The sequence below is a fragment of the Microcaecilia unicolor genome, chromosome 10 (genome assembly GCF_901765095.1).
Source record: "Microcaecilia unicolor chromosome 10, aMicUni1.1, whole genome shotgun sequence".
Lineage (NCBI taxonomy): Eukaryota > Metazoa > Chordata > Amphibia > Gymnophiona > Siphonopidae > Microcaecilia > Microcaecilia unicolor.
Genome location: NC_044040.1, coordinates 129474925 through 129497261, shown reverse-complemented (window position 1 = coordinate 129497261; position 22337 = coordinate 129474925). Strand labels below are relative to the sequence as shown.

Here is a 22337-nt window from a genome sequence, read left to right as displayed (position 1 = left end):
GTGGGGAGCTCATGTCGATCCTTTCTCAGTGACTTTGACGCCTGGCTTGCCTTCTTCCATGATCCTTTCTCCCCCTCTCTCATCCTTGGTGACTTTAATATTCCTGCTAATGATCCTTCCAACTCTTATGTTTCCAAGTTACTCGCTTTAACGTCGTCCTTTAATCTCCAACTATGCTCCACCTCCCCCACTCATCAAAATGGTCACTGTCTTGATCTCATCTTCTCCTCCAACTGTTCACCTTCTAGTTTCCTTGCCTCTGATCTTCCCTCCTCTGATCACCATCTTATAACTTTCACACTTAAATCTCCTCCCTCCCAGTCCCGTCCTATCCTATCTAATTTATCTAGGAATCTTCACGATATTGACCCTTCATCTCTATCCTCCCATGTTTCAAACCTCCTCTCTACTGTGGCACCATCCACGTCTGTCAACGAGGCTGTTTCTTCTTACAACAATACTCTATCCTCTGCCTTAGACACTCTTGCACCTTTGATGACCCGACCTGTAAGGCGTACAAAACCCCAACCTTGGCTGACTTCTAATATCCGCTACCTACGTTCCTGTACCCGCTCCGCCGAACGCCTCTGGCGGAAATCTCGGGCCCTTGCTGATTTCTTACACTTTAAGTTCATGCTGACCTCCTTCCAATCTGCTCTTTTACGTGCCAAACAGGATTATTATATCCAACTGACCAACTCTCTTGGCTCTAATCCTCGACTTCTCTTCACCACATTGAACTCTCTCCTCAAGGTGCCCCCTCCCCCAACTCCCCCTTCATTATCTCCTCGGACCCTTGCTGAATTCTTTCACAACAAGGTTCAAAAGATAAACCTTGCTTTCTCTACCTCACCAGCTCTCCCTCCACTAGTCCGTTCCCCTCTCTCTCCTTCCCCTCATTCCCTTTCCTCCTTTCCTGAAGTTACTATTGAGGAAACTACACTTCTCCTTTCTTCCTCAAAATGTACCACCTGTTCCTCTGATCCCATTCCCACCCACCTTCTTAATGCCATCTCTCCTACTCTTATTCCTTTTATCTGTCACATTCTCAACCTCTCACTTTCCACTGCGACTGTCCCTGCTGCCTTTAAACATGCTGTGGTCACACCTCTCCTTAAGAAGCCTTCACTTGACCCTACTTGTCCCTCTAATTACCGACCCATCTCCCTCCTTCCTTTTCTCTCCAAATTACTTGAGCGTGCTGTTCACCGCCGTTGCCTTGATTTTCTCTCCTCACATGCTATTCTTGACCCATTACAATCTGGTTTTCTCCCTCTCCACTCAACCGAAACTGCGCTTACTAAAGTCTCCAATGACCTATTACTGGCTAAATCCAGAGGTCAATATTCCATCCTCATTCTTCTTGATCTTTCCGCTGCTTTTGACACTGTCGATCACAGCATACTTCTCGATACCCTGTCCTCACTTGGATTCCAGGGCTCTGTCCTTTCCTGGTTCTCTTCCTACCTCTCCCTCCGCACCTTTAGTGTTCACTCTGGTGGATCCTCTTCTACTTCTATCCCTCTGCCTGTCGGCGTACCTCAGGGTTCTGTTCTTGGTCCCCTCCTCTTTTCTATCTACACTTCTTCCCTTGGTTCATTAATCTCATCCCATGGCTTTTCCTACCATCTCTATGCTGATGACTCCCAAATCTACCTTTCTACCCCTGATATCTCACCTTGCATCCAAACCAAAGTTTCAGCGTGCTTGTCTGACATTGCTGCCTGGATGTCTCAACGCCACCTGACATTAAATATGACCAAAACCGAGCTTCACATTTTCCCCCCCAAACCCACCTCCCCGCTCCCCCCCGTTTTCTATTTCTGTTGATGGCTCTCTCATTCTCCCTGTCTCCTCAGCTCGAAACCTTGGGGTCATCTTTGACTCTTCTCTCGCCTTCTCTGCTCATATCCAGCAGACCGCCAAGACCTGTCGTTTCTTTCTTTACAGCATCCGTAAAATCCGCCCCTTTCTTTCCGAGCACTCTACCAAAGCCCTCATCCACACCCTTGTCACCTCTCGTTTAGACTACTGCAATCTGCTTCTTGCTGGCCTCCCACTTAGTCACCTCTCCCCTCTCCAGTCGGTTCAAAACTCTGCTGCCCGTCTCATCTTCCGCCAGGGTCGCTTTACTCATACTACCCCTCTCCTCAAGACCCTTCACTGGCTCCCTATCCGTTTTCGCATCCTGTTCAAACTTCTTCTACTAACCTATAAATGTATTCACTCTGCTGTTCCCCAGTATCTCTCCACACTCGTCCTTCCCTACACCCCTTCCCGTGCACTCCGCTCCATGGATAAATCCTTCTTATCTGTTCCCTTCTCCACTACTGCCAACTCCAGACTTCGCGCCTTCTGTCTCGCTGCACCCTACGCCTGGAATAAACTTCCTGAGCCCCTACGTCTTGCCCCATCCTTGGCCACCTTTAAATCTAGACTGAAAGCCCACCTCTTTAACATTGCTTTTGACTCGTAACCACTTGTAACCACTTGCCTCCACCTACCCTCCTCTCTTCCTTCCCGTTCACATTAATTGATTTGATTTGCTTACTTTATTTATTTTTTGTCTATTAGATTGTAAGCTCTTTGAGCAGGGACTGTCTTTCTTCTATGTTTGTGCAGCGCTGCGTATGCCTTGTAGCACTATAGAAATGCTAAATAGTAGTAGTAGTAGATGGGCTTCACACCCAAGGAAGCTGGCCCCTCCAGGAAAGCGATCTGCAGATCAATCTTCTGGAGTTACGAGCGGTCTGGAACGCTCTGAAGGCTTTCAGAGATCGGCTGTCCCACCAAATTATCCAAATTCAGACAGACAACCAGGTTGCCATGTATTACATCAACAAGCAGGGGGGCACCGGATCTCGCCCCCTGTGTCAGGAAGCCGTCAGCATGTGGCTCTGGGCTCGCCGTCACGGCATGGTGCTCCAAGCCACATATCTGGCAGGCGTAAACAACAGTCTGGCCGACAGGTTGAGCAGGATTATGCAACCTCACGAGTGGTCGCTCAATTCCAGGGTAGTGCGTCAGATCTTCCAGGTGTGGGGCACCCCCTTGGTAGATCTCTTCGCATCTCGAGCCAACCACAAAGTCCCTCAGTTCTGTTCCAGGCTTCAGGCCCACGGCAGACTGGCATCGGATGCCTTCCTCCTGGACTGGGGGGAGGGTCTGCTGTATGCTTATCCTCCCATACCTCTGGTGGGGAAGATTTTGTTGAAACTCAAGCAAGACCGAGGCACCATGATTCTGATTGCTCCTTTTTGGCTGCGTCAGATCTGGTTCCCTCTTCTTCTGGAGTTGTCCTCCGAAGAACCGTGGAGATTGGAGTGTTTTCCGACCCTCGTCACACAGGACGAAGGGGCGCTTCTGCATCCCAACCTCCGGTCCCTGGCTCTCACGGCCTGGATGTTAAGAGCGTAGACTTTGCCTCTTTGGGTCTGTCAGAGGGTGTCTCCTGCATCTTGCTTGCTTCCAGGAAAGATTCCACTAAGAGGAGTTACTTCTTTCTATGGAGGAGGTTTGCCGTCTGGTGTGACAGCAAGGCCCTAGATCCTCGCTCTTGTCCTAAACAGACCCTGCTTGAATACCTTCTGCACTTGTCTGAGTCTGGTCTCAAGACCAACTCTGTAAGGGTTCACCTTAGTGCAATCAGTGCATACCATTACCGTGTGGAAGGTAAGCCGATCTCAGGACAGCCTTTAGTTGTTCGCTTCATGAGAGGTTTGCTTTTGTCAAAGCCCCCTGTCAAGCCTCATACAGTGTCATGGGATCTCAATGTCGTTCTCACCCAGCTGATGAAACCTCCTTTTGAGCCACTGAATTCCTGCCATCTGAAGTACTTGACCTGGAAGGTCATTTTCTTGGTGGCAGTTACTTCAGCTCGTAGAGTCAGTGAGCTTCAGGCCCTGGTAGCCCAGGCCCCTTACACCAAATTTCATCATAACAGAGTAGTCCTCCGCACTCACCCTAAGTTCTTGCCAAAGGTTGTGTCGGAGTTCCATCTGAACCAGTCAATTGTCTTGCCAACATTCTTTCCCCGTCCTCATTACTGCCCTGCTGAACGTCAGCTGCACACATTGGACTGCAAGAGAGCATTGGCCTTCTATCTGGAGCGGACACAGCCCAACAGACAGTCCGCCCAATTGTTTGTTTCTTTTGATCCCAACAGGAGGGGAGTGGCTGTGGGGAAACGCACCATATCCAGTTGGCTAGCAGATTGCATTTTCTTCACTTACGCCCAGGCTGGGCTGGCTCTTGAGGGTCATGTCACGGCTCATAATGTTAGAGCCATGGCAGCGTCGGTAGCCCACTTGAAGTCAGCCACTATTGAAGAGATTTGCAAAGCTGCGACGTGGTCATCTGTCCACACATTCACATCTCATTACTGCCTGCAGCAGGATACCCGACGCGACAGTCTGTTCGGGCAGTCAGTGCTTCAGAATCTGTTCGGGGTTTAGGATCCAACTCCACCCCCCTAGGCCCATGTTTTATTCTGTTCTCTGTTAGTTAGATAAGTTGTTAGGTCAATCTCAGTTATGTCCTCGCCGTTGCGAGGCCCAATTGACCGTGTTTGTTGTTTTGAGTGAGCCTGGGGGCTAGGGATACCCCATCAGTGAGAACAAGCAGCCTGCTTGTCCTCGGAGAAAGCGAATGCTACATACCTGTAGAAGGTATTCTCCGAGGACAGCAGGCTGATTGTTCTCACAAACCCGCCCGCCTCCCCTTTGGAGTTGTGTCTTCCCTTCTCTTTGTCTTGCTACATATGAGACTGGCCGGCACGAGCCGGTTTTGGGCGGGAAGACGGTGCGCATCGGCGCGCGAGGGCTAGCAAAGGCTTTGCTAGTGAAGATTCCGGATTGGAGGGGCTGCTGTGGACGTCACCCATCAGTGAGAACAATCAGCCTGCTGTCCTCGGAGAATACCTTCTACAGGTATGTAGCATTCGCTTTAATTGGGAGCCAATGTAGTTTTTCTCGGAGGGGTTTAGCACTTTCGAATCGTATTTTGCCGAATATCAGTCTGGCTGCTGTGTTTTGGGCGGTCTGGAGTTTCTTTATGAGTTCTTTACATCCCGCATAGATTCCGCTACAGTAGTCTGCATGGCTTAGTACTATTGATTGTATAAGATTGCGAAATATTTTCCTCAGGAAGAAAGGTTTTACACGTTTAAGTTTCCACATTGAGTGGACCATTTTCTTTGTAGTGGAGTATACTTGGCTCTCAAGAGTAAAGTTACGGTGGATTGTGACACCGAGTATTTCTAGGCTATCTGAGATAGGGAGGGTGTGGTTTGGGATGTCTATGGATCTGGGTTTGTACATGTTGTGTTGATATGAGAGGATGAGGCAGTGTGTTTTTTCAGTATTCAGTTTCAGTTGAAATGAGTTTGCCCATGAATCCATGGTGTGCAAACCAAGCTTGATTTCATTGGCGATTTCTGACAGATCATGTCTGAAGGGGATGTAAATTGTGATATTGTCTGCATAGATGAACGGGTTGAGGTCTTGATTGGATAATGCCTTGGCCAATGGTATAATCGTTATGTTGAAGAGTATAGGTGATAGTGGTGGTCCTTGAGGTACTCCGCAGTCTGCTTTCCACGGCGGTGATATGTTTGAATTAGACTTTACTTGGTATGTTCTGGTGGTTAGGAAGCCCTTGATCCAGTTGAGTACATTTCCACCAATCCCGAAATGGTCTAGGAGTCTTAGTAGTATATTGTGGTTTACATGTCGAATGCACTCGACATGTCGAATTAGAGGAGAAGTATACTTTTACCTGTGGCTATTTCCTGCTTGAATTTGGTCAGGACTGTGACTAGCACCGTTTCAGTACTATGGAGGGGGCGGAATCCTGATTGTGATTCATGTAGTAAGGAGAACTTGTCCACGTATTCAGTAAGCTGTTTGGTAACATTGTAATGTTATCAACCATAAGTTGACATTGAGCATTATTATAGCTGGCTTGTTGACTCAATTTCTGTCTCCTAAATACAACATCAAAAATTAGTAGGCTTGGTAAGAAATGAACATAATACACCTATGTTATAATGAGGTGAAGATTTTTGTAACAAAGATAGAAAACAGAGAGTAGGGTTATATGGTCAGTATTCTCAATGGAGAAGGGTAGTTAGTGGGGTTCCCCAGGGCTCTGTGCTGGGACTGCTGCTTTTTAACATATTTATAAATGACCTAGAGATGGGAGTAACTAGTGAAGTAATTACATTTGCTGATGACACAAAATTATTCAAAGTTGTTAAATCGCAGGAGGATTGTGAAAAATTACAAGCGTTACGAGACTGGGAGACTGGGCGACGAAAATGATAAAGGGGATGGGACGACTTCCCTATGAGGAAAGGCTAAAGTGGCTAGGGCTGTTCAGCTTGGAGAAAAGGCAGCTGAGGGGAGATATGATAGAGGTCTATAAAAGGGTAGATGTGAAGCATCTGCTCACGCTTTCCAAAAATACTAGGACTAGGGGGCATACGATGAAGCTACAATGTAGTAAATTTAAAACGAATCGGAGAAAATATTTCATCACTCAACGTGTAATTAAACTCTGGAGTTCGTTGCCAGAGAATGTGGTAAAGGTGGTTAGCTTAGCGGAGTTTTAAAAAGGTTTGGACAGCTTCCTAAAGGAAAAGTCCATAGACCGTTATTAAATGGACTTGGGGAAAATCCACTATTTCTGGGATAAGCAGTATAAAATGTTTTGTACATTTTTGGGATCTTGCTGGGTATTTGTGACCTGGATTGGCCACTGTTGGAAACAGGATGCTGGGCACGCTGGACCTTTGGTTTTTCCTAGTATGGCAATACTTATGTAATAAAAACGATGTTGTGTGAAATGTTTATGCATGTCCTTGTTCTATTATGGCCTTTATACCATGACTTCCAGGCACCGGGTCACCATGATGACTAGCAATTTGTCTCTGATGCCTGAGATTTTTTTTTGCCAGTTTAAAATTGTTTTTGGCTTATGCTCCCACAGCAGGAAATTCCTCTTCTCTGTGTTTTGCGGCTCTCCACAAGCCTGAGCTGCACAGTATAGGAAGTCTTTTGCATCTCAAATCTCACAAGGCCAGTGTAAGTCCCTGCAATAGGTAGCTCAGAATTGCGTGATGCACAGAAGACGAAGTTCTTGTTACTGACAGCAGACACAGACAGGAGAGTAGCAGGTAGCTTTGAGGGCTAGTGGGAGAGGAGGAGGGAGGCTGGCTGGCTGCCTAGCTGAGGATAGGAATGTAGGGTGGCAGCTGGATACAAGCTGGGAAAGAGAGGAGGATGGCTGGCTGGAATTCAGGGGTGGGGAGGGGAGATTGGTGAATGGATGGCAGGGTGGGGAGTGAAGGTTGGTGGATGGCTGGGGTGCAAGGGTGGGGAGAGTGGGTTGGCTGACTTGGGGTACATAGCTGTACAGGGGGTGGTTGGCTGGCTGGCTGACTGGGGTACAGGGCTGGAGAGAGAGTGGCTGGTTGGTTGGGGTACAAGGCTGGAGATAGGGGCAGCTGATTGTCTTCCTGGGTAGTGTAGTCTAGATGAGAGGAGACAAGACATAGGCGTCAAAACGAGGGGAGCCACAGATGGACAACAAAGAAAAGGCCTACAGCAACCTGCTTCAATTGGACCATCCAAGGATATCAGAGCCAGAAACTATAAAGTTCATACCTACAATCCGTGAGTTAAAGTTTTATTTTAACCACATAACTATTCCTAAAACTCTGAGGCCCAGATGATCAAAAGCCCCGCACTGTTCCAAACAACGCCCTAAAAATAGCACCGGGACAGCACAGGGCTTTTCTGCATCGATGATCAAAGATAATGCATGCAAATCTAAGCAGCGCTATTATCTTTGATTAACATGTTGAAGTGCGGGAGAATTGCGCCTGAGCATGCGCTCAGCACAATCCTCCTGCACTTGTTTGACAGGTCTGGGCTGTCAAAAGCCCAAACCTGTCAAACAGCCTGCCAATGCCCGAACAACGAGGGCTGGAGGCCCAAACAACGGGGGCTGGCGGTCCGGTGGGTCTCCAGGCCCCCCCCCCCCCCAAAACCCCCAGAAAATGTCATGGCCGTCGCCGGCCAAACACTCTCCCACCTGGGGGGGGGGGGGCTGGAGGTCCGGTGGACCTCCGGTCCCCCCGACGATTCCACCCCTTCCATGTTCAAGGAGGGCTGGAGATCTGAAGGGTCTCCAGGCCCCCCCTCCCCCCCGGCTAACCCCCACAAAATGTCGTGGCCGCCGGCCAAACCAAACCCTCTCCCACCCAGCGACGGGGGGGGGGGTGGTCTGTGGTGGATGACAACCCCCCTCCCTGCCCCCCTACCTTTCCTTACATGGTCTGTAGCCCCGCCCAGCGCATCCCAGGATGCAATGGGCTGGGCGCCGCCATTTTGAAGCGGCGTTGACTGGAAGAGGAGGGAGGCAGGCATGCTGCGTCCCTCCTCCAACGAAAGATAGGGGGGCCGGAAGGGGGAATTGTCACCCACCAGGGATTGAAAGAACGCTGGGGGGCAGGAGTTGGGGTGGGCTGGAGGTCCACTGGACCTCCAGCACCCACCCCCCATCGCTGGGGGGGAGGGTGGGAGAGGGTTTGGTTTGGCCGGCGGCCACGACATTTTGTGGGGGCTGGGGGGGGGGGGGGCTAGAGACCCTCCGGATTTCCAGCCCTCCTTGAACATGCTGGACAGGGCTCACCATTCCTCCCCAATGATCCGCAAAGTCTAACGCCAGCTCGGAGCTGGCGTTGATTTTGCTGCGGCCAGCGACCCAATCTTTGGGGCGCTGGACGCTGATCATTGGGGTTGAATGCGTTAAGCGCCGATTAGCATGCATTTGCAAGCTAATTGCGGTAAGAGGCCTTGTTAGCATGCATTTGCATGCTACTTGCGCTAAGAGTCCTCGAGTGCGTTGTTTCAGGCGCTCGAGGGCTCTGATCATGGGTCGGCTGCAAATTCCGGCACTAGTATGGCGTTAAGAGCCTCTAGCGCCGGAGTTTGCTTTTGATCATGGGGGCCTAAATCTGTTAGATTTCTTAAAACTAAAGTCAACCATCAGCCCCTGCAAAGAAATTCACGTAGAAGTGCTAAGTATAGCCATTTGTTTTCTAATGTTAGAAGCCTTTGATCCTTGACTTCCCCCCCTTGCAATAATAAAAACGTATTTATTATTGCAAGGGGGGAAGGCGCCAAAATAGGTGCCCATCCAAAAAAAAAGTCCATTTTGGCCCCCTTAATAATAAAAACGTCTTTTTTGGCAGTGCTTCACTCAGCTGAGACCTGGAAGTCCCTGAGCCAATCACAACGTGTTTAGCCGAGCTAAACGCGCTGTGATTGGCTCAGAGACTTCCAGGTCCTGAGTGAAGCACTGCCACAAAGACGTTTGAGCTGCAAAGAAGTTGCAGGAGATGTTTCTTTTTTTTTCCTTTGCAGCTCGTCCCGGCAGGCAGGCAGTCTGAGCAACTGCCTGGGGGGAGCTAACCATGCTTCTGGGACTTTTGAAAGGCTTTGAAACGGATCGGATGAGTTTTTTTTTTTGTTTGTTTTTTGAGTGAAGGACGTTCATTAAGGACGTCCTTGGCATGCGCAGAGCAGCCAGCATAACGCTTGGTTGCTCTGCACATGCTCGAGTGTTTACCGATAGAATAAAGAATGCAAGTGAGCTACAACGAGCAGCTCATTTACATTCCCTTTCCTTAATGCATGCCCGTTCCTTACTGATTCGCTAAGGGAATCAGTAAGGGAAGGGCTCTAACAATTGTTTAGTGCATCTGGCCCTAAACCCCCACTACAACTTTGAGATAATGTTCATATCTATAACTTATACTACCTCTAAAGCTCTGTTATCTTGCCGAAGCATCCTCAGCATTAAAACTTCCAAATAATTTCAAAGGAGTGAAACATATCCATCTACTGCATGCCTTTGATGAACAGAAGTGCCTGTTAAATATTAGATACTGGACTTTAAAAACCAAATTACCAAGCATTTCCCCTGGCTACATTCCAAGGTTTGGTTATGGTCAGTGACGCCTCTTTGTCTTAAAAATTCCTGAACCTCTCAGATAATCTCCTCTTCCCCTCTCCACTGCCTGCAGTAATTCCAAGCCTGCATTTAAGCAATTGCATAAATTTAAGCAAAACAGCTGCCCTAACTTGTGCTGAGTTAATCGGGCACCAGTCTGAATTGCCCCCCACGGGGGACCGCACGAGGCAGCAGACAGTGCTCGGGGAGCCCTGCGGGTCCAGCGAACGGCTCCGCTGTCGCCCTCGGAGCAGGGAGAGGCATCCGAACCTCTCCCCACGGGGGACCATACGAGGTTCGTGGAACAGCAACCGCGCGCCCGACTCTGCCTCCTCACCCACCTGCCCACCCAGAGCAGGGAGAGGTGATCGAGCCCCTCCCACGGGACCACACAGGCTGTGTGGAAGCGGTCGTACGCCCGGCTCTGCCTCCTCACCCGCCCACCCACCAGTTCCTCAGATGGCATAAGGAAAGGGGAGCACTGTCCGGTGGAGCTGCCCCAGAAACATGGGAGTTATGGAGGCGTGAGGGAACCGCCAAGGGCTCAGTTGACAGTATGGAGACCAGAGCAACAGCAGCGACAAGAGGAGAAAGGGCAACGCGGCAGAGGCTCCGAGGGGCTCAGAGCAAACCAGTAGCGGCAGCCTGAGGCTGCTGCCCCCCTCTGGTATCTACCTCCAACAAAGACACAGCTCCCAGGGTTGCGGAGTCTCTGTGCCCTGGGCAACGCGTCCGATCACCAGACCATGAGTAAAGTGCCTATTATATTTCAAGACATTGAGACTTTACAACTGACAAGGCTGGAAAGGCCTGACAGTAAAAACCAAAGTAAAAACTGAATAATTGCTAGTGAACTGAAGACACCTTCAGCAGGACGGGCGTGCCTGAGAAGGAGCCTTTTGCACTGCATTTGATCAACCGGAGAAGGCAGGCTTGCGAGGAGAGCAGATTGGGGCAACACGGTCTTAATAGAAACCACAGGAAATATATACCATAATGAATACCCTCAAACTACTGCTAATAATCTACTCCCTAACAATGATCCGCTAACCACCCCACTTGCAGAAAACAACATCATACCCATACTACACAATCATCATAGATTGATCAAATACACCACACCTCACCAAACTGTTAACAACCTAAACAAAGGAAGAACACTTACATGCGAACAAACACAACAGAAGGGCCCAAACAAACCCACCTCAACAAAGAAACGACAACTAACAAAAGTCCACTTAACACCAAATACAGAAGACCCATTCCAAACAATCCAAGTGGGTTACGTCAATGCCAGATCCGCTGTAAATAAAACAGCAATACTAACAGACTGGATCATGTCATAAAACCTCGACCTACTCTTCCTCACTGAAACTTGGATCCATGACCAAACGGACCCTATAATCCTAGACACTGGACCAGAAAAGAAAAGAGAGGTAGAGGCATAGCATTAATCTATCGGTCCCACTTTACCACCGAAACCACTGCTGAGTCCATAACACCTCAACTTAACACCTCAATCAGAATTCACAACAAAACCCTACGCGAGCATGTGAATTGTGTCTTGTTTTAAAGACCTCCAGGTAATTGGAACGAAGGCCAGACCAACTTCATTTCAAACACTTGTGTAACCAACTCCAATATACTAGTATTAGGAGACATTAACCTCCACCTAGAAGACCCAAACTCTACCAATGCACGAGAATGCAAGGAATTCCTCCACTCATGGGATCTTAAATGGCCACACATGCAAGCAACCCATGTCAAAGGGCACACACTCGACCTCATCTCATACAATCTGTCCACAGACCAGAACCTAATAATAACAGAACTTAAATGGACAGAAACACTATGGACCAACCCCTAAAAACTAAACCTATCCCTAAAATGGCAGAAAAAGGGTTCACACCGTAAACAAGAACACACAACCTACAGCTCAAGAGGCCAAATAGACTCGGAAACATTCTGTCAACAGATATACAAAAACAAATGGACAGCACAAACGGACTCTATATACTACCTTTCAGAATGGGATAAAAGATGCAGAAGCATACTGGACGAAATAGCACCCTTACGAACAAGAACCTCACATAGGCATAACTCGATACCGTGGGTCAACGAAGAACTGAAAAAAATAAAAACACAATCCAGGAAACTTGAACAGGCTTGGAAAAAAATAAAAGACGAACACGCTCTCAACGCATGGAAAAAAATACGCAATAAGACAGACCAAAAGGTCATACTATAAAACTAAAATAGGGCCAGATTACAAAGACACAAATTATACCAACTCATAAACAAACTACTAGACATTACCTTGGTCACCACAACTGCAGACAACCTTGCTAACCTACGTAACACGCTACCTCAGGACAACACCGATATCGAAAATTTCATCACTGGCTTGGATCCAACCCCTGGTGAATACCCAGCGGACCGAACCTGGTCAAACTTCGCTCTCCTCTCCGCGGAAACAGTCACCCAGGCGATTAATAGGTTCTCCCACTCTCACTGTAAATTGGATACCTGCCCCAGCTACCTAATAAAATCCGCCCCCCACCACTTCATAGCAGACCTAATATCCCACTTAAACTACTTGCTTCAACAAGTTCTCTTCCCTAAGGAAAATGGCAACAGCCTACTCATCCCAATACCAAAAGATCCCAAGAAAAAATCAAATGAAATCACTAACTACTGCCCAGTAGCATCAATCCCACTGGTGGTCAAACTGATGAAAAGCATGGTAACCAAACAACTTACTGATTATATAAACAAATTCACAATATTACATGAATCACAATCAGGATTTCGCCCCCTCCATAGCACTGAAACAGTACTAATTACCCTCCTAGCCATATTCAAGCAGGAAATAGCAACAGGCAAAAGCATACTTCTCCTCCAATTTGACATGTCCAGTGCGTTCGATATGGTAAACCATAAAATACTACTACTAGATTACTTCGGGATTGGCGGGCACATACTTAGTTGGATCAAGGGTTTCCTAACCACTAGAACATATCAAGTGAAATCAAGCTCAAACATATCACCACTGTGGAAAGCAGAATGTGAAGTAACTCAAGGATCACCACTATCACCGATCATTTTCAACCTAATGATGACCCCACTAGCCAAATCCTTATCCAGCCAAGGCCTTAACCCTTTCATCTATGCAGACGATGTCACAATATACATTCCTTACAAATGTGATCTGACAGAAATCACCAACGAAATCAAGCTCAGCTTGAATATCATGGACTCATGGGCTAACGCATTTCAACTGAAACTCAACACAGAAAAAACACACTGTCTCATCCCAATACAATACGAACAAACCCACAAACATAAACACCCCAGATTATACCCTCCCTATCATAGACAGCCTAGAATTCTCGTTGTTTCAATCGACCGAAACCTCACACTAGAGAACCAAGTGAAATCTACACAAAGAAAATGTCCCACTCAATGTGGAAACTCAAACACGTGAAACCATTCTTCCTGAGGGAAACATTTCGCAACTTGATACAATCAATGGTACTAAGCCATGTAGACTACTGGAACGGAATTTATGCGGGATGCAAGAACAAATTATAAAGAAACTTCAGACCACTCAAAACACGGCAGCAAGGCTTATATTTGGAAAAACACGATTCGAAAGTGCCAAACCCCTCCAAACTGCACTGGCTCCAATCAAAGAGCATATTGCTTTCAAAATCAGCACCCTGGTTCATAAAATTATGTACGGCTTAGCCCCAGGATACATGACAGACCTCATAGACCTACCAACCAGAAACACAACAGGATCAACACGAACATATCTAAATCTCCACTACCCAAGCTGCAAAGGACTCAAATACAAATCAACCTATTCATCCAGCTTTTCCTACATAAGCACACAACTATGGAACGCATTACCAAAAGCCATGAAAACAACTTATGATCACCTAAACTTCCAGAAATAAAAACTAACCTATTCAAAAAGGCATATCCTACCGATCCAACTTAAATGCCTGTACCCTGCAACACAACGAAACCAAAGCTCATAATGGACATATAATAACTCTTCCTCTCTACGATTCCCTAATGTGTCTGTACACATGAACCTTATTGTATTTGTTCACACCGGTATTGGCGAACGCCTTTACGGTACAATGTAAGCCACATTGAGCCTGCAAATAGTTGGGAAAATGTGGGATTCAAATGTAACAAACAAATAAATAAAATGCCTTGGCACCCCCAAAATTATTGTTCTCTGCCTCTCTCACTGTGAGGTGTTTATTTCCTTACCTCGGTTCCCCAGGGCGGTGACTCTATCAGCTGCATAGAGAGGCATGAGGAACTGGCAAACCTTGAGCATGCACAGATGCTCAAGGTCCCACACCGGCCAGCCAGGTGGACAATACCACATATGCAGCTCTGGGGGAGCAAAGTGAGGGAATAAATACCTGGCTGCAGTAGGGTGGTAGAGAAGGAGAGAGATGATGAAAGGGGGTGGTGGTGCTGGAAATCGTAGGTGGGGAGGGGTTAGAAAAAAAGGAAGGATAGTGATGGAGAGGGAGGGAGAGATATGCTAAATGCCATGGGGGGGGGGAGGGAAGTAGGGAAAGAGAAATACTGGACACCATGGGGGAGGGAAGGGATGGAAGAGAGATCCTGGAGACCATGGGGGAAGAGTTTGAGAGGGGTGGAAGGACAGAGATGCTGGAGACCATGGGTGGGGGATGAGAAGAAAGGTCAGGGATGCTGGAAACTAGGGGGGGCTGAGATGGAGTTGTTGGGAAGGGTTGATGGTAGAGATGGGGACAGTTAGGCGCCCCCAAAGAAAAAGGCATTCTGCTGCCGAAATGAGGGATAGGTCTAGGGTGGCTGATATAAGGAAAGAGGGAGACAGGTGAGGTGGAATGGGCTAAAAAAGACATTCTCCGAGGACAAGCAGGCTGCTTGTTCTCACTGATGGGTGACGTCCACGGCAGCCCCTCCAATCGGAAACCTCTAGCAAAGGCCTTTGCTAGTCCTCGCGCGGCCGTCTTCCCGCCTGAACCGGCTCGTTTTTGTCAGTCTTCTTTTGTCCACGCTCGGGACGGTCGTGTTTTGCGCCGTTTCGCGCCCCTCAAAGTTGACCCTCGCACGTCTTCACGATTGACCCTTCTACGTCCTCCTCGTCGGTACCGGGAAGCTCCGGTGACATGCTTCGTTTGAAGAAATCAAAGAAGCATCGACACCGGTCTCCTTCCCGCATCGGTACCGAGAGCTCTGGGTCGCCGAGGGAGTCGGCACCCAGTAGGCATCGGCACCGGGAGGATCGCTCACCCTCTGTTCAGGAGGTGTCGATGCGCTCCACCTTGGACAGCCCGGAACAGCCTTCACGCCCGGAACAGACTCAGACCTCAACACCTGCATCGGCTTCCATGTCTTTCTCCACAGCCGCTCTGCACGAGAGTCTCCGGGCCGTTCTCCGGGAGATCTTGGGAGAGCTGTTGCGCCCTTCCCCTCCGGTACCGGGGGTGCTTGCGCCCCCGGTACTGTCGAGTGAGGCGCCGGCTGGCCCCTTGCCCGGGGTGAGGTCTCCGACATCGGTACCGCTTGCGGTATCGACTGCGGCCGCCTCCCAGGAAGGCTCCCTGACAACGTCGGCGGAGGGAGCTTCGCCGGAGCTGGCGAGGGAGTCTACCTCTCGACGCTCCCACCGTGGCCGTGTTTCCACGGAGTCGAGTCAGGCACGGCTTCAGACACAGGTTCATGAACTTGTGTCTGATACCGATGGTGAGGCCTCGTGGGAGGAGGAGGAGGACATCAGATATTTCTCTGATGAGGAGTCTGATGGCCTTCCTTCTGATCCCACTCCCTCCCCTGAGAGGCAGCTTTCTCCTCCCGAGAGTCTGTCTTTTGCGGCCTTTGTCCGGGAGATGTCTACGGCCATCCCCTTCCCGGTGGTCGTGGAGGATGAGCCCAGAGCTGAAATGTTTGAGCTCTTGGACTATCCTTCTCCACCTAAGGAAGCGTCCACAGTACCTATGCATCATGTCCTAAAATAGGCATTGCTGACGAACTGGACCAAGCCTTTAACTAATCCCCACATTCCCAAGAAGATCGAGTCCCAGTACCGGATCCATGGGGACCCAGAGCTGATGCGCACTTAGTTGCCTCACGACTCTGGTGTGGTGGATCTGGCCCTAAAGAAGGCTAAGAGTTCTAGGGAGCATGCTTCGGCGCCCCCGGGCAAGGACTCTAGAACCTTAGACTCCTTTGGGAGGAAGGCCTACCATTCTTCTATGCTCGTGGCCAAAATTCAGTCTTACCAGCTGTACACGAGCATTCATATGCGGAACAATGTGCGGCAGTTGGCGGGCTTGGTGGACAAGCTCCCTCCTGAGCAAGCCAAGCCATTTCAGGAGGTGGTCAGGCAGCTGAAGGCGTGCAGAAAATTCCTGGCCAGAGGGGTATATGATACCTTTGATGTTGCGTCCAGGGCCGCTGCTCAAGGTGTGTTGATGCGCAGACTCTCATGGCTGCGTGCCTCCGACCTGGAGAATAGGATCCAGCAGCGGATTGCGGACTCCCCTTGCCGAGCGGACAACATTTTTGGAGAGAAAGTCGAACAGGTGGTAGAGCAGCTCCACCAGCGGGATACCGCTTTGACAAGTTCTTCTGCCGGCAGCCTTCAGCATCTACCTCCTCAGGTAGACGTTTTTATGGGGGAAGGAAGACTGTTCCCTACTCTTCTGGTAAGCGAAGGTACAATCCTCCTTCTCGACAGCCTGCAGCCCAGGCTAAGCCCCAGCGCGCGCGCTCTCGTCAGCAGCGTGTGTCTCAGCAAGGCCCCAAGGCTCCCCAGCAAAAGCAGGGGGTGAGCTTTTGACTGGCTCCAGCAGAGCATAGCCGACATCAACGTATCAGTGCCGGGCGATCGGCCGGTCGGGGGGAGGTTGAAAGTTTTTCACCAAAGGTGGCCTCTCATAACCTCCGACCGTTGGGTTCTTCAAATAGTCCGGCAAGGATACACCCTCAATTTGGCCTCGAAACCTCCAAATTGCCCTCCGGGAGCTCAATCCTACAGCTTCCAGCACAAGCAGGTACTTGCAGAGGAACTCTCCGCCCTTCTCAGCGCCAATGCGGTCGAGCCCGTGCCATCCGGGCAAGAAGGGCTGGGATTCTGTTCCAGGTACTTCCTTGTGGAAAATAAAACAGGGGGGGATGCGTCCCATCCTAGACCTAAGGGCCCTGAACAAATATCGGGTCAAGGAAAAGTTCAGGATGCTTTCCCTGGGCACCCTTCTTCCCATGATTCAGGAAAACGACTGGCTATGCTCTCTGGACTTGAAGGACGCCTACACGCACATCCCGATACTGCCAGCTCACAGGCAGTATCTGCGATTTCAGCTGGGCACACGTCACTTCCAGTACTGTGTGCTACACTTTGGGCTTGCCTTTGCGCCCAGAGTGTTCACGAAGTGCCTGGCTGTAGTAGCAGCGGCGCTTCACAGGCTGGGAGTACACGTGTTCCCCTATCTCGACGATTGGCTGGTGAAGAACACATCCGAGGCAGGAGCTGTACAGTCCATACAGATGACTATTCGCCTCCTGGAGCTACTGGGGTTTGTGATCAATGATCCAAAGTCTCATCTTCTCCCAGTACAGAGACGCGAATTCATAGGAGCTCTGCTGGATTCTCGGACGGCTCGTGCCTATCTCCCAGAGACGAGAGCCAACAACTTGTTGTCCCTCGTCTCTCGGGTGCGAGCGTCCCAGCAGATCACAGCTCGGCAGATGTTGAGATTGCTGGGCCACATGGCCTCCACAGTTCATGTGACTCCTATGGCCCGCCTTCACATGCGATCTGCTCAATGGACCCTAGCTTCCCAGTGGTTTCAGGCTGCTGGGGATCTAGAAGACGTGATCCACATGTCCACGAGTTTTCTCAAATCCCTGTATTGGTGGACGATTTGGTCCAATTTGACTCTGGGACGTCCTTTCCAAATTCCTCAGCCACAAAAAGTGCTGACTACGGATGCGTCTCTCCTAGGGTGGGGAGCTCATGTCGATGGGCTGCACACCCAGGGAAGCTGGTCCCTCCAGGAACGCGATCTGCAGATCAATCTCCTGGAGTTACGAGCGGTCTGGAACGCTCTGAAGGCTTTCAGAGATCGGCTGTCCCACCAAATTATCCAAATTCAGACAGACAACCAGGTTGCCATGTATTACATCAACAAGCAGGGGGGCACCGGATCTCGCCCCCTGTGTCAGGAAGCCGTCAGCATGTGGCTGTGGGCTCGTCGTCACGGCATGTTGCTCCAAGCCACATATCTGGCAGGCGTAAACAACAGTCTGGCCGACAGGTTGAACAGGATTATGCAACCTCACGAGGGGTCGCTCAACTCCAGGGTAGTGCGCCAGATCTTCCAGGTGTGGGGCACCCCCTTGGTAAATCTCTTTGCATCTTGAGCCAACCACAAAGTCCCTCAGTTCTGTTCCAGACTTCAGGCCCACGGCAGACTGGCATCGGATGCCTTCCTCCTGGACTGGGGGGAAGGTCTGCTGTATGCTTATCCTCCCATACCTCTGGTGGGGAAGACTTTGTTGAAACTCAAGCAAGACCGAGGCACCATGATTCTGATTGCTCCTTTTTGGCCACGTCAGATCTGGTTCCCTCTTCTTCTGGAGTTGTCCTCCGAAGAACCGTGGAGATTGGAGTGTTTTCCGACCCTCATCACACAGAACGAAGGGGCGCTTCTGCATCCCAACCTCCCGTCTCTGGCTCTCACGGCCTGGATGTTGAGAGCGTAGACTTTGCCTCTTTGGGTCTGTCAGAGGGTGTTTCCCGTATCTTGCTTGCTTCCAGGAAAGATTCCACTAAGTGAAGTTACTTCTTTTTATGGAGGAGGTTTGCCGTTTGGTGTGACAGCAAGGCCCTAGATCCTCACTCTTGTCCTACACAGACCCTGCTTGAATACCTTCTGCACTTGTCTGAGTCTGGTCTCAAGACCAACTCTGTAAGGGTTCACCTTAGTGCAATCAGTGCATGCCATTACTGTGTGGAAGGTAAGCCGATCTCAGGACAGCCTTTAGTTGTTCGCTTCATGAGAGGTTTGCTTTTGTCAAAGCCCCCCGTCAAACCTCCCACAGTGTCATGGGATCTCAATGTCGTTCTCACCCAGCTGATGAAACCTCCTTTTGAGCCACTGAACTCCTGCCATCTGAAGTACTTGACCTGGAAGGTCATTTTCTTGGTGGCAGTTACTTCAGCTGGTAGAGTCAGTGAGCTTCAGGCCTGGTAGCCCAGGCCCCTTACACCAAATTTCATCATAATAGAGTAGTCCTCCGCACTCACCCTAAGTTCTTGCTGAAGGTAGTGTCGGAGTTCCATCTGAACTAGTCAATTGTCTTGCCAACATTTTTTCCCCGTCCTCATTCCTGCCCTGCTGAACGTCAGCTGCACACATTGGACTGCAAAAGAGCATTGGCCTTCTATCTGGAGCGGACACAGCCCAACAGACAGTCCGCCCAATTGTTTGTTTCTTTTGATCCCAACAGGAGGGGAGTGGCTGTGGGGAAATGCACCATATCCAATTGGCTAGCAGATTGCATTTCCTTCACTTACTCCCAGGCTGGGCTGGCTCTTGAGGGTCATGTCACGGCTCACAATGTCAGAGCCATGGCTGTGTCAGTGGCCCACTTGAAGTCAGCCACTATTGAAGAGATCTGCAAAGCTGCGACGTGGTCATCTGTCCACACATTCACATCTCATTACTGCCTGCAGCAGGATACCCGGCGCGACAGTCGGTTCGGGCAGTCAGTGCTTCAGAATCTGTTCGGGGTTTAGAATCCAACTCCACCCCCCTAGGCCCATGTTTATTCTGTTCCAGGCTACACTGTTAGTTGGATAATTGTTAGGTCAATCTCAGTTACGTCCTCGCCGTTGCGAGGCCCAATTGACCATGTTTGTTGTTTTGAGTGAGCCTGGGGGCTAGGTTTACCCCATCAGTGAGAACAAGCAGCCTGCTTGTCCTCGGAGAAAGCGAATGCTACATACCTGTAGAAGGTATTCTCCGAGGACAGCAGGCTGATTGTTCTCACAAACCCGCCTGCCTCCCCTTTGGAGTTGTCTTCCCTTGTCTTTGTCTTGCTACATATGGGACTGACGAACACGAGCCGGTTCGGGCGGGAAGACGGCTGCGCATGCGCGGTGCGTATGGGCGCGCGAGGACTAGCAAAGGCCTTTGCTAGTGAAGTTTCCGATTGGAGGGCCTGCCGTGGACGTCACCCATCAGTGAGAACAATCAGCCTGCTGTCCTCGGAGAATACCTTCTACAGGTATGTAGCATTCGCTTTGGGTGACCACAGGGCATGGAGAGTAATGATAGGACCAGGAGAGAGAGAGAGGCTGGGTGACAATTTGAGGTGTAGGGTGAAGAGAATGAGCAGGACTGGGTAATGACCGGGTGTATTACTGTGAGTGGCATTCAGGGATTTACTAAGGGCCTGATTTACTAATCTTAGACAAAAAACAGCTTAGTAAATCAGGCCCGGAAGGAGCTCCCCCACCCCCCAAGCTCCTTATTTTAATGGAGACAATGGTGGCAAGAGAAGGGGGGGGTGAGAAGTCTCGGCCGCTAGCTCCTAAATACCAAGAAAATTTGTCAAGGCCTGCCTTATATGATAAAAGTATGTTTTGTTATCTATGTACTCTTAAAATAGAACTACAGAAAGAAGCCACAAGTTTCACCTTGTTCTTTTTTTTTTTTATGCTTAAAGGAAAGAAGCTTTATGCAACCTACTAGCCTCATGTGGACAGAGGAAGAAGATGAAATGCCAACACTTTCCCCACAGATGCCCTCCCATATCCCTGCCCCTGCCCCAAGTTTAGAGGAATCATTCCACGACCGTCCAATGCCTCAGTTAAATGATTGTTCAGAAATCACATTGTTTCTTGAAGAGCAAGATGGATGGATGTTGTCAAATAGTCTAAAACCAAGAATTGATAATAAACTGTGCTTAGCTGAGAAAAAAGGACTTGGTAGTTTCCCAGGCACTACTGGGAAGATGGGAAATAACTTTTCACAGGTTAACTGCCATCAACAGGTATATTATTCAGAAACCCACATATTTCCTTGGGGAGTTCCAAACTCAGCAGATGACAGCAAGAAGAAAGATTGTATAAGACATAATGTAGAAGGTGTGACTAGAAACAGCACAGGTGGTTCAGATGGTGTAAAAACATTTGATGGCTCAGCCACTAATGAGGCTCCTAAAAGGAAATGTGAGGGACAGTGTGTGAAAGAGAGTAGCAGTTCCTGTTCAGCTTCAAAAAGAAGACGGGACTGCATGGGTGTTGCAGAGGAAGAAGAGGAGAGAACAGGAGCAATTGTAGGGACTAATCTTCAAGTTCAGCAGCTAATCACTGTGGAATGTGATCTAAATGAGAGACAAAGGCAAGTGGAACAGGACAGATTAATTGCTCTGAAACTTCAGAAGGAGATGAATAAAGAGATGAACCAAGTCTCCAGAGGAAAAGGTGCCCCAGATGAATACTGTCTGCGAGCCAAACCATCCTCCAGTAGAGTTGCTCAGCCTGAGGAGGAGTCCATACCAAAGAGGGCAACTCAGGAATTAAAAAGAAATCAGAAAGCTCTGTTCAGCCAGTCTTTGGATGAGAACAGCCAACCTCCTAGAACCAGCTCTCAGAAATCACCATTGGATATAAAGAGGGGAAAGAAAACGAGGAACTGTATCAGCAACAATTTTTATTCTGCAAGGAGAGACAAAGCACTACAAGCCAGCAATAAGCAGCAGACAATTCTGGATATGCTTCAGAAAAAGTCTGCAACGCACTAGCACATTGGTATGAGAGCAAGGGAGTAGGGATTGTAAAGGGACATGAAGTTGGGACTTTTTTGGTGGGGGGGGAGGGCTTGTTTTTTTTAGAGAAAGTTTGTCCATTAGCAGCGTTTTTCTACTAACTAATGACAACAGAAGACAATTGCTGTATTTCAGTATGCTTGGGAAGAAAAAAAATCTTTGAAGTCTCCCTTACCAAGCCTTAGAAAAAAAATTTCAGTATTTTGTTCTCCCCCCCCCCCCCCCCCCCCCCAAAACACATTCTTATTGCATGTATGATATGAATGTATCATTGCAATGTTTCCCAGGTTAATATTCCACACTAGTAGCTAAGGAAATCAAACTGCATTCAAATGTTTTTTTTTCTGCTTTTAAAGAACAGCAATTTATTTTTTAAAATTTATACTTGCATACTTAGTTTAGTTTTGTAAGAAGGAATTCTTTACTGTAAAATTTAAAATTCTGCAGCAAGTAGAGCTGAAATGGTC

At 49.0% G+C, this 22337-nt stretch overlaps 1 protein-coding gene across 2 annotated transcripts in view; it reads left to right on the top strand.

Moving 5' to 3' along the window:
* The window catches only part of RNF168 (ring finger protein 168), a 331361-nt gene extending 309253 nt beyond the window's left edge, over window positions 1-22108 (top strand). For both annotated transcript variants that reach the window (XM_030216565.1, XM_030216564.1), the window contains one exon: window positions 20767-22108. In XM_030216565.1, the coding sequence (XP_030072425.1) occupies window positions 20767-21846 (1080 nt within the window). In that variant the 3' untranslated portion in view covers window positions 21847-22108. The remainder of the gene's footprint in view (window positions 1-20766) is intronic.
* Window positions 22109-22337: the final 229 nt, after the last annotated feature.